Here is a 14,200-nt window from a genome sequence, read left to right on the forward strand (position 1 = left end):
TCTTTTAAGACAAACATGCTCCACGTGGGGGCTGCTCCTTTAGTCTGGGTCCTGGAAATGAAGACAACATGGATTACAGCCAAAATTGACCATAACAAACACATAATGTTAGTGAAAAATAAAGTTCTAAGCCACTGCGATTTTGGGGTTGTTACTGCAGCATAATTTAGCTTAAGCTGACTGATAGAACTCTCTAAGCAGAAGGGAGTTAAACCCTGCTTTTGGTATAGTCTGTGTATTCTCCTGAAGGACTCTGATTTCTGCAGGACTTCCTGAGGGTAGCCTATCGGTAGGTGATTGATGATTAGTTTTCCTTCATGTGAGATTCAAGTTCAAGCTATTTCAGGCAAGCAAGGGTGCATGCAGAGTGACTTCACCTGAGATACCTTTAAAACAAGTCCCCCTGGACTACTTAGAGACTTGCTTAGCACACTGAGTGGGTATGGGCGAGTCATAGCCCAGTTGTTGGGAGCCACCATTTATACCTGTATTCTAGTGAAATGCTTTGGAAATCTAAGGTCAGAAAACATCAGTGGGACAGGAAATGACACCTCACTTTGGGACATCATAGTAGTTCTCAGTAGGGAAGGGATGGGCTGGGGAGGAACAAGGAGGAGGAAGATGTTGGAGTTCTGAAGCGTTCACTCTTGTTTTTCTTCTTTCCTTGCAATTAAAGCCAATCCCATGACGGAAGTATCAATCTGTAGACAATTCTGTACTCAGAGTTCCACTGGAGAAGTGGCTGAACTCAAAATGTATTAGGGATCCAACTGCAGTTAAACGTTGATGGAGTCAACAATTTGCAGCAACCCTTCAAAGAATATAGGCTGTGGTTTCCTCCTGGGATGACCTCACCGGGACCCTTGGCAACAGTGCTGGTGGAAAGTAGAATGAAACAGTTAGTTGAGCCTTAGATGGCAGAAACAGTAGGTGAATAGAAGATGAAACATTAAAAATAGCACAGGACAGGAAGCTGATTTCCTCCCTCACGTTCTGATTAGGGTGGGTTAAGGACAAAAGCACTAGAGACTTAGTTTTGGCTCTCAAATTCTAGGTGTCCAAGGACTTCTTCTGTTTTCTCTGGGGCAAACAAAGAAAGCACAGGACAATCCTTACAAAACACTTGACCATTAAGGCGGGCATCCGGGATGGGGATATCGATTCTGCAAATAGAAACTGTACAGGGTGGCGGGGGCTGACGCAGGTCACTGGTGGTCTCTGATCCACCATAGCCCATCACCACATTGTCAGGACAGCCTCGATCCCCTTGACAGGAAAGCAGTAGAGGGGAGGGGAGCAGCTAAGGGCACGGGCTTGGTGGGCAGATAGACCTGAATTCTGTATTTCAATTGTGGTTAGAATTGCTGCACAAGTTCTTACTTTTAAATAAGGACAAAGCCAAAGTTATTTTTAAAAAGTAGATGGGGTCTTTAGGTCTTATTTTATTAGTAGTACTGGAGTATAAGTAAGTTATAACCAAGAATACAATACCTGCTCAATAGATTTTGGCAACAAGACATCACTTTGGTTGCGTTGCTAGGTACACTGGAGTTGAAGGCAGTCTCTAAAATGTGATGGCAGTTGATGTCCACGGGAGTGCTGGAGAGTATACCTAGAAGTGGGACAGAGTGCCATTTATTTGAGTAATTAAGGAAGTCACTGAACTCTCATTCTGCTCTTAGCTTCTCCACCACGCTGCACACGTTTAACTTTACAATGTGTTCACAGAGGCTCTGACTCTCAGCTTTCTGCAGCAGCATGTGCTGCCTATGCAGCCTGGAGACGCTGGCACGCACCCCTTCCCCCCGAAAGCTGCCATCCTGTGGGCATCCAGGACACAGAGGACAGGGCACAGTACCTGCGATGCAAGCTGTCATGAAGCAGGCGATGGTCCCCGCGATCAGAGCTCTCACTGCCCCTGAGGTGATGTCACGCTTTCTGGAAGGAGCTATGGATGCTGGGAAGCATGGAAGGAGGTATGTGAGATTAGTGTTGAGGTTAGTGATTAGACATCAAATTCTCAGTCTCTCAAAATAGTTCCAGGGCTGGGGTCTCAGGTCAGCTGACACTCTGTCTCCCTCCCTTTTTAACTTAGCAAGGTTCAAGAGCTTAGCGATGCGTTCAACATCCAGAGAAGTTCTCTGGTGTGAGAAGAAGGGAAGAGATTTGTCCACCAAAGGTTCAGAGGTTTCCATTCTCTACAGAAGAAACAAGTCCTAAGTTTCATCCAAAGGGCTCCCTTACAGCAAGGCAAATGGATTGCAAGGAAGGATCAGTTAGTGAGATGATCTGCAACTCAACTGCCATCATCCACTTCTACATCCACGGCAGACATCACTAATGAATCACAGCATGTTTCCATTGAGCTTCCTTCCACTGGCACTCAGAATCCTTCTCCAGGTGGCCATTGCATTATAATCTACCTGCACTGGCATGCAAGGTGAAGCCCATGTGCCACCCTTGGGTAGGAAGAAGCAGCTGTGCTTTCGAGAAAATTCTTCCTGAGATTAGCTTGGGTGTACAGAGGAAAACCAATTCGTAGAGCAGAGATGATATATAGACCCCCAGAGATTTACTACTGTTGCAGGGCTTTTTTTTCCCCCGACATGAATAACATTACAAAACAAGATGGAGATCTTAAGTATGTTTTTGTCACAGTATGGTTATGTCACATCTGTTGTTGAACATTCTTTTCACTTACTGAGTCCGCCGATTGCAATTCCTAGGGAACCGATATTGGCAAAACCACAGAGAGCATATGTGGCGATTATCTCAGAACGAATCTGCAAGCAAGCATAAACACATATGTGTGCACCATCTGACCCAGCTTAATACATCCAACTGGGCTTCATCTTGACTGCAGAATCAATATTGACAAATAAATGCACAGTACATTGTGTCAAATACTCACTGCTTTTTAGACTCCTTTTATCATCTCCCTGTAAATTTTAAGGGAGGGTGGAGAGGGGATATGTGGATTCAGAGACTCTACAAAGGGCTTGGGATTGGTAGCCTTGGCTTCTGCAAATGTGATTTCCTGCTCAATGATAACTTTTAATATTCCATATGACCCAACTGCCTGTTATTATGTGCCAGGCACAGTACTATTAACAGTTGCTGAAGATACAAATTGGTCCCAGAAAATAGTCACATTACATTTACTTGACAAAGGACTCATTCAGAATATATAAAGAACTGTTATATCTTGATAATAAGAAGACAAACACTCCAGGAAAAATGGATAAAGAGATTTAGATCCTTCAGAAAAGATATGCAAATGGACAATAAACACATGAAAAGATATTCAGCATCGTTAATCACCAGGGAAATGCAAATTAAAACCCCAATGAGATACCACTGTACATCCACTGAAAATGGCTAAAATTTAAAAAGACAGGCAATAGTAAGTGTTGACAAGGATGTAAAGGAACTAGGCCTTTTATACATTGCAGGCAGGAAAGTGAAAGCCTGTTTGTAAAACAGTATGGCAGTTTTTTATCAAGTTAACATGCATTGCCTGTATGACCCAGCAATTTTTCTAGAGGCAATAAAAATACATGCCCATGAAAAGATTGTGCGTGAATATAACAGCTTTATTCATAATAGCCTCATGATGGAAGCAACCCAAGTGTCCTTCAATAGGCAAATGGATAAACAAATTGTGGATATCCATAAAACAGAATGCTGCTTTGCAATGAAAAGGAAAATAATACATGCGACATGAATGCTGAGTCCATTTACATGAAGTTCTAGAATATGCAAAAGTAATTTACAGTGCAAGGAAGCTTACTGTTGCCTGGGACTAGGTCTTTGGAGATGAGGAGAGGGTTGACTACAAATGGCTGTGAGGGAAATTTTTTAGCTGTGATGGTAATGTTCTATGTCCTGATTGTAGTCATCAGTTTACACAGGTGACACCAAAAATGGGCCCTTCATTTAGTATATAAATTATAACTCAGGATATAATTCAAAGGTAATTAAGTTAGTAAAAAGAAAATTCTCCGATATCACAGGGGCTTTCTTACAGCCTGGCCATGGTGTGCACCTGCCTTCCTCCGGGTCCCAGCTCTGACCGCCCTATGGGGATGTCAGGATGCCCACTTGGCAGTGGGAGAATGAGCAGCCCTTTCAAAGGGCAGCGAGAAGACGGAAGGGGAATTTGTGAAAGCATGCACATGGCCCTCTGGCTCAAGAGGGGCTGCTTAGGCCAGATAATTCTTTCTCGGTTGAGGGACTGACTGTAGGCGGCTGGGAAGATTCAGTGCACTCTGTTGCTCGCTAAAGCCACACCCAATCTGGCAAAGGGGTAATTGGCTCTATGAACAAATGTCAATGACCCCTTTATGGTTTTTTTTTTTGAGACAGAGTCTCACTCTTTTGCCCAGGCTAGAGTGCCGTGGCGTCAGCCTAGCTCACAGCAACCTCAAACTCCTGGGCTCAAGCGATCCTTCTGCCTCAGCCTCCCGAGTAGCTGGGACTACAGGCATGCGCCACCATGCCCGGCTAATTTTTTCCATATATTTTTAGTTGTCCAATTAATTTCTTTGTATTTTTAGTAGAGACGGGATATCGCTCTTGCTCAGGCTGGTTTCGAACTCCTGGGCTCAAACAATCCGCCCGCCCCGGCCTCCCAGAATGCTGGGATTACAGGCGTGAGCCACCGCGCCCGGCCGACCCCTTTATGTTTTTTATAATCCTCTCCCTCTTGTGATTTAGATTCTTGATGACCAGAACCCTGAAACTTTTAACTAACTACTTGATCTTTTGAGTTGTTTCCCAGAAGTGGTGCAATTTCTGCAAGACAAAGAAGTTGAGATCCTGAAGGCCCCGGATGCCTCCTGATGCCAAGACTTACCCCCCTCACTCACCTGCCCCAAAGCAGGCAGCCTCCTGTTAACTTCACCACAACCTGCCCCAATGCACGTAGCCCCTCGTTAAAAGCCCCTATCCTCTGTTAGTCAGGGAGATGATTTGAGGCTGCTTCCTCCATCCTCCTGGATGATGTCGTTGGCATTAAAAATTCCTTTCTGCCTCAGCAATCCTTGTTGTCTCAGTAATTGGCTTTCTGTGTGGCGAATAACTAGACCTAGGTCAGACCCCTATGGGGTTCAGTACCAAGGTACCCACGCAACTGAGGCAATAATTTTCTTTTCCAATCTCCTAAAAAGGCTATGATTAGGTTCAAGGAACATACCAAGCAAATGCTATACTCAAAAGTAGCAGCATCTTTTTTTTCTTTCACTAATGGGATTTTAGAAAGCTCACATTCAAGACTCAAGTGGTCACGGTAAGTTTTTTGTTGATTCTAAGGCCCCTCTTCTCTCTCATGGTTTCTGAGAACTCCTTTGTTGATGTTTTCAATCAGTGTGCATAGAGCAGGCAGGAAAAAATGTCAAGTATTTGTACAGTACATCATTCTGGGAAAAGCTGTCCTCTTCCCTCACTTTCTAGTGCTTTTCATTTAGTTCAACTGGCTTCAAAAACAGGCATGCTAATTAAGAGATTGTGGAAGAGAGGTGCCATAAAGCCCTGAGCTTCCCCTTTTCACTTCCTGGGGCTCTGTGGTAAGGGAATATACAGATGTGGCCAAGATCAGTTTTGTAAGAGAAGGAAAAGGAGGCTGGGATGATTCCGCTTTGCCTTTGCCCACAAATGTGCAAGGTTATGTGATGGAAAAAGATGCAGTCCACTAGGACAACATTAATAATGCACCCTACTGAAAGCTCCCCTTCCATAAAAGCAAAGATGCCGTAAGTGTACAAGCATGGTCACTTGTAGCACTACCTCTAATTGTAAAAAATTGGTAACTGTTCATTAGCAAGGGACTGGTTAAGATGCATTATCGTGTGCTATACAAGAGAGTGCTGTGTCACAGGCACTGATACGGAAAAGTATCTGAGACCTGTTACTATGTGCAAAGGGCAAGATTAAAAACAGTGCACATAATATGCTTCAGGGAGAAGAGCTGGGAGGCAGAGAAATAAGGAGGGTGACTTACTTTTCCCTCTATGCCTTTTTGGACCTTTTGAATTCTATACCACTAGGTATTTCTATACCACTATGTATTACATGCAAACAAATGAACAAGCAGGCAAGGTATTATCTTTAATAAAGAGAAGATGATGGGATAAAGGGCTCATTCTAGGCACATGGGTGCTATATAGAATTCTGCCTCTTATTTTAGATGGAAGTCACCGTAGACCTAATTCAATGGATATCCCTGGGGTCTTACTCACGGACCCACGTGCTAGACTTTCATTGTGTGGTGCTGTTGGGACACCCTCCCCCACTTGTAGGTCGGTAAGCAGAAATTTCTGGGACTCATCTGCATTTTGTTGGTCAGAAATCAGAAATTTAGAGAAATAAAATGCTTTTCCCATCATGACTCAACAATGGTAGAGGCCGTTGAGCTCCTATTTCCAAATGTCCTTTCTGTGCCTGCCTCGGTTGGGCTCACCCCCAAGCCCAAATCAGCTCTACTGTTCTGTCTCTACCCTCTTAATAACCTTCCCACAAAACTGCTTAGCATGCCAGAAACTAGAGCTGGCTCTGTTCATTAACAAAACTATTCTCCCCCGGCAACTGGCAGTTGGGGATAGAAAACATTTCACTTAATTTAGTCTATTGTTTACTTTTGGCGGGGAAACAAACTGGTTTTGGTGGCAGCTAAACAATGAGGATAATTGGCCGACCTCCACTGTGAGGTTAGCTGAAGACTGAACATGTAAGAGAAGGGAAATCTACAGAGCCCCTGTTCATATCAGATGTGTGGGTCAAAATGCCCTGACCGTAAATTACAAATCCGGCCTCTCCTGGAGCCCGCTGTTGCATCTGTGTGCTGCGTGGGAGTAAATCTGCACGTGGGGTCTTCGGGAGGTGGGGAGGAATGCTGATGCTGTGAGCAGTCTCAGTGCCTTCGCGAGCGTGCTGTTTCTCCCCTCTCCTTTTAAAACCAAACACACGCCTGGGACATTAATTGCAAATGGGTTGTTTCAGTGAGTAACGGTGGTGGTCAGGAATGTTCACCATTTCCCTAAGAGTTTCCATGTCCTGCTCTTCAGGGGAAAAAGTTGGAGACTCAACTGCAAACATGGCCTCCCCTGAGTTCCTCCTCCCACCAAAGTCCAGGCAGATGTGAGGCTCTCCTTGCAGGCTGCTGAGCTGAAGTACTGACGTAAGTATAGGTGCTCGTCTCAGGTTTTTGGATCACAGACTCTGAGCTTTTTCTTTCCCTAACCCCCTTGGAGAGTAGTGATGGTGTCTTACTACCCCTTGAGGATGTCCAGGCACCATGTAGCATTTAGGCAGTTCCTCAGAGCTCACAGAACACCTTAAGCTGGAAGGGAGAGGCCTTTATGATCGCTGGACTCTCAGCCCTATGCAGGCAGGGGACCTCAGGCCTGTTTAGTGCTGTGGCCTTAGTACCTAGCACGCTGCACATACTAGGCATTCGATGAATATTCGTAGACTGATTCCTGTCCCAGCTCCTGTGATTCTAGGGCTATGCCCGCAGTCCTCCAAAGTTATCACAGTGGTAAGGATTAGCTGTGTTTCTCTACACACACACACACACACACACACACACACAGAGATTAACTACAAGTCACAGGGTGCTATGTACATTATAAGCTCCATGAGATGATGGATTTTTGGTTTGTTTTGTTCTGACATATCCCAGGAACCTGGCACAGTGCCCAACACACACAGAGGCACATGTAATCACCGAAGGCATGTATGTGATGGAGTGCACTGAGAAATCAAAATATTTACTCACCGACATGTATTGCTGCACACCATTCACAAATCTGGGTCCGGCCTCTTCCCTCAAATTGATCAATTTTGAGAGGTGCTCATACGCCACAAATTCATTGAAGAATGTCTTATAACCTATGAGTTTGGCAACCATAAAGCTGTCCTGCCAGTCCACTCCCATCATGAAGGAGAAGGGCATGAAGATGTAGGAGCATATTAGCTACAAAAACCAAAAATATTAACAGATACTTCGTTAGAATAGTGATTTGTTTCCAGTTCTTCTGCCTCATCCTCAGGAACGAGAGTGTTTCTGCCCTCTTTGTCTCCTTTAGGCACAGAAATCCCGTCACCTCCCCTTGCCCATCCTTATCCAGCGGGAGTCGAGGCTGGAATTGGGTCATTTGAAGTAACCTGTTTTTGTGGGGACAGGGTCAGGAGAGAATGACTATCTGCTGGGGGAAGGGAGGTGATAGAGGCAGAGAAAGGGGGAGGGGAAGATGGGGGATGGGCAAGAAGCTTCTACAGTGTGTAAGAGTCCACTGCATGTAGTCCAGGAAGGCTGCTCACAATTTTTTTCTTTTTAAACCAAAGATAGGTGTAAAGAAAACAGAGGGGCACAACATGATAGGTGTATACCTCAAAACTCAGCTGCGGGTAGTCAAACATGTTTCCAAACCAGGACAGGGCTGAATTCACAAAAGACAACAGGGCCAGGAAGGCAATCAGATTCACAGCGATGTTTGCCACCAGAGGGATGGACGAGGATGCTCCCTGTGTCGCAGCTTCTAGGAGATTCCTTGAATCACTTCGCCAAAAAATAGCAATTCCAGAATTACCAAGGAGTTGTCAGGGGATGGACATTGTCTTTGCAGAAATGGCATCATCAGAGCTCATTTGGATGAGAGACAAAATCCACGTCATGCCTTGGTCAAAACACTCACCTGAATCCCATGAAATCATGATGGGGTTTCTAACTGTTGAATACAGGTGAGGGATATATGGGTGTTTTCAGAGTGTGTATAATAAAAAATTGGGAAATGATAAAAATGTTACAGATTTAAAAGTGATTTTTAGTAAAAGTGGCTATCAGGGAGTATTTATAAAATATTCATGGTGTAAAAACTAGCAATTCAAGGCAAGCCTGTACATCCATCACCTCATTTAAGAACTGGAACGTCTCTGTCACTTGTGAATCCCCCCACTTGTGCTCCTCCCTGGTCCCCTCCCCTCTAATCTCAGAGGTGCCTCCCTAAAATATGTTTATTATTCTCTTTCTTTACAATCTTCCTAAATGTCTGTATCCCTAAGTAATGTATTATGTAAATCTCACATTTACTAACTTTGTAAGTGGAATCATTGGCAACTGCTTTTTCAGTCATGGTTGACTCCATCTACAAACAAATTGGGTGTGAGTTTCAGACACATGGTTGATGAATTATGTTATTTAATTAAATACTTTTGAATACCCTAAATCTTTTAGTCTTTGCTACCCTTTTTTTCTTTCTTTTTCACAAAAAAAGAGGGCAAAAAAAATGATCTGGTTGTCTTATTACATGAGGAACCTCCACAAATGGTCATACTGTGGTTTTGCAACCATCTCAAACCAAGGTTCAGTGAACACTAAGCTATAATTACACCAAAATAGCTTTACAATGAACAGATAAGGATCAGGTATTTAGAAAGGTTTTCCTCAACTGTTGAAACAAGATTTTTTTTTTTTTGGTGAAGTTTAAATAGTCATTGGGAAATTAATTTACTACCATAATTCACCGGGCTGTCCGGTTATCAAATTTTTGCTGTACTTGGGATTTGGACTTCCCCGCCCCACCTTGTGTAGTCATTAATTAATGTGTGCCACTTACCCATTTTCCATTTTCATGGCATTCTTGAGGGTTATTTTAGGTTTTTCCGTCTCAGGCCAAAAGAGTTTGGCAGCAGCCAATGATGCAGGCGCCGACATAACTGAAGCCGTTAACAAGTGGGCGGACGGAATCTGTAATTTCAGAAGGCGGCAAACCGAAGGGTTAGCTTTTCTCCTGTGTGCAAAGAAATAGTCTGAGAGCCTTACAAAGGAAAGATGGGGCAGGAGTTGACTGTATGCCAGAAAGCAATGTTTCTTTGGAGGTTTGGAAGAGCAACTCTAGCTCAATGAGCAAAGTCACACATTACCTTGAGAGTCAGAGGGATGAGGAAGGCAATTGTGTTAATTGACCACATCCTCGGGGAGTCACACAAAACCAAAATCTGATCATTGGTAAAAACCCCAAAAGATGATTCCTCATCCTCTCTGTTGTCCTTTTGAACATTCACATAGTCCCTAAAGCCCACAGATCACTCCACCGTCAATTTAGGTAGCGGATGTGGGGAATAGGGAAAGGACTTATGGTCCAAGAGCTGGCATGGACAGCCCCCTCTCTCCACCTTCCCTTTGCTCTCTTGAAATCCTTCGTCTTTACACAATATTCATTGATCTGGAGTCTTCCTAATCTGTGAACTGTTTCCATTTTTCTCATTGCAAGTCCACTCTTTCCCCTTCCCACCCCCCTTACATTGTTTCTGGGTTCTCTTCCCTATATTTTCAGAATTCCAGTGTCAGTCCCTCCCTCCACATTCCCACCCCACCTAGCACATTTTCCAAGGTAGCATCCCCGCAGCGGGGGCAGAGTGACCCATCTGGGAGTCCACTCAAACTGCTTGTTCCTAAGGTATCCTCTGCCCCTTTCTTCTTCCCTCTTCCTATCAATTGGCTCTCCGAGGCCTGGAGGAAGACCTGGAATGAAGGTCACTTCTCTCGTAAGAAATCCTAGTCACCCATGGTGTTGACTGTGTTATTGCACTTCTCCACTGGGCTTTGTATCCATGTATGGCTTGTAAGCTCTATGTCTAGGGGCACAAGTACCAGTTATCAGAACATTCTCCAGCCCTACACCACAGACTGGCTCTCAGTCTTGGCTGTACATTAGAATCTGATAAGTCTTAAAAAATATTAATGCCTAAGTCTCATCCCAAGAAATTCTGGTTTAATTCCTGAGAGGTGTGGGCCTGAGCATTAGAGAATTTGAAAGCTCCTAGGAAATTCTAATGTGCAGTTGTTTGAGAACCACTGCTCTAGACAAGGGATCAGAAAACTTGTCCTGTAAAGGGCCAGAGAGTAAATATATTTGGCTTTGAGGGTCAAAACTACTCAACTCTGTAGCATGAAAACTGTCATAGACAAATGAATAGGAGTAGCTGGTTTCCAATAAAGCTTTATCTACAAAAACAGGGGCAATCTGAAATCATATGATTGCATTTTGCTCCTTTTATTATGTAAATATAGGTGGCAAATTTACAAATTTAGGTGGCAGAGATTTGAAGCCCCCAAGCTCCTTGGGGTCCCTGCATTCAAATGCTGAAGCGACAGTGACCAACTTTTGCCATACAGCAAAAAAGACACTCTTTTGATCTCCTCTGTCACCACCAATGGGAAAGGGGTGAGGTGGGGGGAAGAAATAACAATAGCAAAGAAAGCAAAGGGAAGAAGAAGAAAGAAAGAGGAGGCTGAATTTTCCATAAGTTAATTCTAAAACCTTCTTACCCCAAAAGAGATGTATGCACCTAAGACGCTTCCAGCGATTGTAGAGAAGCCGGCTGCCATGATGGCGTGGAGTTCAGACCTGGTGACGTGTGGTAAATATGGTCGAACCAGCAGTGGAGACTCTGTCTGGAGACAAACAAGGGTGATTAGATCGAATGTTCTTTTTTAAATTTTATGCCAATCTACTCAAAATTTTATTCTCATGCTGAGTGTGGTGGCTCATGCCTGTAATACCAGCACTTTGGGAGGCTGAGGCAGAAGGATCACTTGAGCCCAGGAGTCTGAGGTTATGGTGAGCTGTGATGATGCCACTGCACTCTAGCTTGAGTAACAAGAGAGACGCTGCCTCTCAAAAAAATTTTGCTTTTTATTTTCTGAGAGAGTGTTTCTAAGAGTGAACTTCAACCGCAGACCAGCTCCATCAGCATCACCTGGGAACTTGTTAGAAATGCAAATTCTCCATTGACTAAATTAGAAACCCTGCAGGTCGGGGCCAACAATCTGTAGTTGAACAGCCTTCCAGGTGATTCTGATGCATGCTCAACTTTGAGAAGCCGTACTATCGACGTCTGTGTCATTTGAACTCTAGATTACTGTGCATATATGGGCATGTGTAAATTTTGCAAAATTTTCGAGGCTAGTCATATAAGGCCATCTAGCCTAGGATTGGACTCTACAATGACCCAGTACACTTTTCTAAGGGTTGGCTAAGGGACTGTGCACAGTGGCCTGGCCTTGTGGACTGCTGATACCTAAGCCACTGTGACTTCCCATTTTCCAGCTTCGCCTTAACCCTATTTCCTGATACTTCAGGGAAATAGAGATACAAGTATTAAAAAAAAAAATACCAGCAATAACAAGGACAGGCCCTATTGTAATTAAAAAGCAGAGATGCTTCTCTGATGAGTGAACAGGAAGCAAACAGAGAGTATTTTAAAGGCTGGCATCTTGTGAAGGAGTGCGGGCAGCCTCCATAAAAAAACAGCTGTACTTTCCGCATATTAAGAGTCAAACTGAGTAGCACGGATGCTTGTACGCAATTTACAATTTTCTCCTCATTATTTCTAATTGTTCTGTAAGATTGAATGTGTTGAGTCTCAATTTATACCTAGGAATCCAGTACAGGAGCCCTTTTAGCCTACAGGTAGGAGTAATCAACTCACGATGGTGCTCTAATTATTCCCGAGAGATTTTATGACTATAATTATAATAATTTTAACTCCTGCGGAAGAAGTATGAGTTCCCACCCTTAAGACTATGCTCAGGGCTAGCGAGCTGGGCTTAGCAACCAGATGGCTCAGCCTGCCTGGAGCACTTGCAAGCCTGGGATTTGGGGCCATGTTTTTCTGGGTGACTTGATTTTTTGCTTCAAATCCAAGTTCCCGGGGCAGTGGTGGTGGCAAGCATTCACACTTGGTTTCCTTGGTGTGTGATGTCCTTCTGCCTGAAGCTGCATATCCCCAGAGATGAGTAGCTTATCACCACGTCTTTCTTATCCGCCCCTCTGCGATGCTATTTTGAGAGACGACCTCTGGGTATCATATTTCTTTACTTAAGTGAACTGGAGGCTAAAGAGCGTTTATTCATGTGATGGATCAGGAAGGTGAAAATTGTAGCCTAAAATCTAATCTTGGATGAGAAGGAAAAAGCTAAAAGCATTTTCCTTCAGGCTTAGCAAAGACAGGCTGTTGGCCAGTTCGGACAAGTTGAAAATGAGCCCAAGGATTTGCACAGCTGCGCGGTGATTGGCGGGAAGCCTCTCCCCAGTCGCCTTCCCTGCCACGGGCGTTAGTAGTGCAGGGTGTGAGGGTGCCTGTTATGTGTTTGCAGCTTCCAGATAGTGAAATCCATTCAAGTGGAAGAGTGACTAGCCTCTGAAGAGCTGCCCAGAGCTCTCAATAACTCACTAAGCTCAGAAAAGATTTGTGGAGAATCTATATATGAGAAGCCCTGTGCTTTAATCAAATGACTCAACCCCCCTTATTCTTCATAAACTTTCAAGAACCCAATTCCACAGTAGTGTACCCAGACTCTTGGGTGGGATCTCTCTCTCTCTCCCCCCACCTACTCTAAAAGAAATAACAATGGAATATTTTCTTATGTGGCTGTTTTTGGAAAGAGACTATCCATTTCAGAAGATGTTTTGTTGTGTTTTTTGACATTACAACTTACTTGTCCAACAAACACATTGCCAGCAGCAACTACAGATTCAATAGGAGATGATCCCATAGTGACTAGCATGACCCATCCGACCTAAAAGGAAGAAAAGGACAAAGTCAGTGAACTATCTTCATATACACAAAACTTCAAAGTAGGGATAAGAAACTTTACACTGGAGTCAAAATGCTGAGGTCTCCCACCATGGATGGCAGCCTAGTGACGGTGCCAAATGTAAGTATCGGCCCGCATCAGCTCCTGTTTCAGTGGCAAGTCTGAGTCATTGGATATGCTTCGAACACTACACAAATGACAGTGGCACCCACCTCAGGATGGGGGACTTCCTGCGACATTCTCTCCCTCTTTTTCTTTTTTTTAGCTTAGACATGAGTGCAGTATTCTGAATGTTTAAATCTACAATCAGAAAATTATGGGCCCTGGAGCTCTTGCTGTAATGCTGGTTTCTGCAGGTACCTGTATTCTGGTTCTCTTTCTCCTTTCTCTCTTTACTGTCTCCTTCTGTTTGTACATTTTGACTTATTTCCAGGGATCAAAGGAGGGGTGTGGCTGTGCTCCAAGCACTGTGTGCACTGCTTCTCGATCTTGTGCATCCCAACTAGCTTAAAAATCTCATTTTCTGATCTAACACATGAGTGCAGGACTGACAGTGGCTGGGCCAGTAGGAAGGAGATTACCTCTTCAGCTTTTTTTTAA

The 14,200-nt window shown here is 44.0% G+C and overlaps 1 protein-coding gene across 1 annotated transcript in view; it reads right to left on the bottom strand.

Annotated features, from left to right (window-relative positions):
* Positions 1-501: 501 nt before the first annotated feature.
* Positions 502-14,200, bottom strand: part of SLC28A3 (solute carrier family 28 (concentrative nucleoside transporter), member 3) — a 30,306-nt gene continuing 16,607 nt past the window's right edge. Inside the window, exons 10-18 of the mRNA XM_012640013.1 lie at positions 13,502-13,582; positions 11,330-11,455; positions 9,615-9,745; positions 8,389-8,557; positions 7,775-7,972; positions 2,702-2,783; positions 1,859-1,957; positions 1,492-1,612; positions 502-875 (exon numbers count right to left, since the gene is read on the bottom strand). Of these exons, the coding sequence (XP_012495467.1) occupies positions 749-875; positions 1,492-1,612; positions 1,859-1,957; positions 2,702-2,783; positions 7,775-7,972; positions 8,389-8,557; positions 9,615-9,745; positions 11,330-11,455; positions 13,502-13,582 (1,134 nt within the window). The 3' untranslated portion in view covers positions 502-748. The remainder of the gene's footprint in view (positions 876-1,491; positions 1,613-1,858; positions 1,958-2,701; positions 2,784-7,774; positions 7,973-8,388; positions 8,558-9,614; positions 9,746-11,329; positions 11,456-13,501; positions 13,583-14,200) is intronic.

This window comes from Propithecus coquereli, unplaced genomic scaffold (assembly GCF_000956105.1).
Source record: "Propithecus coquereli isolate 6110/MARCELLA unplaced genomic scaffold, Pcoq_1.0 Scaffold147, whole genome shotgun sequence".
NCBI lineage: Eukaryota > Metazoa > Chordata > Mammalia > Primates > Indriidae > Propithecus > Propithecus coquereli.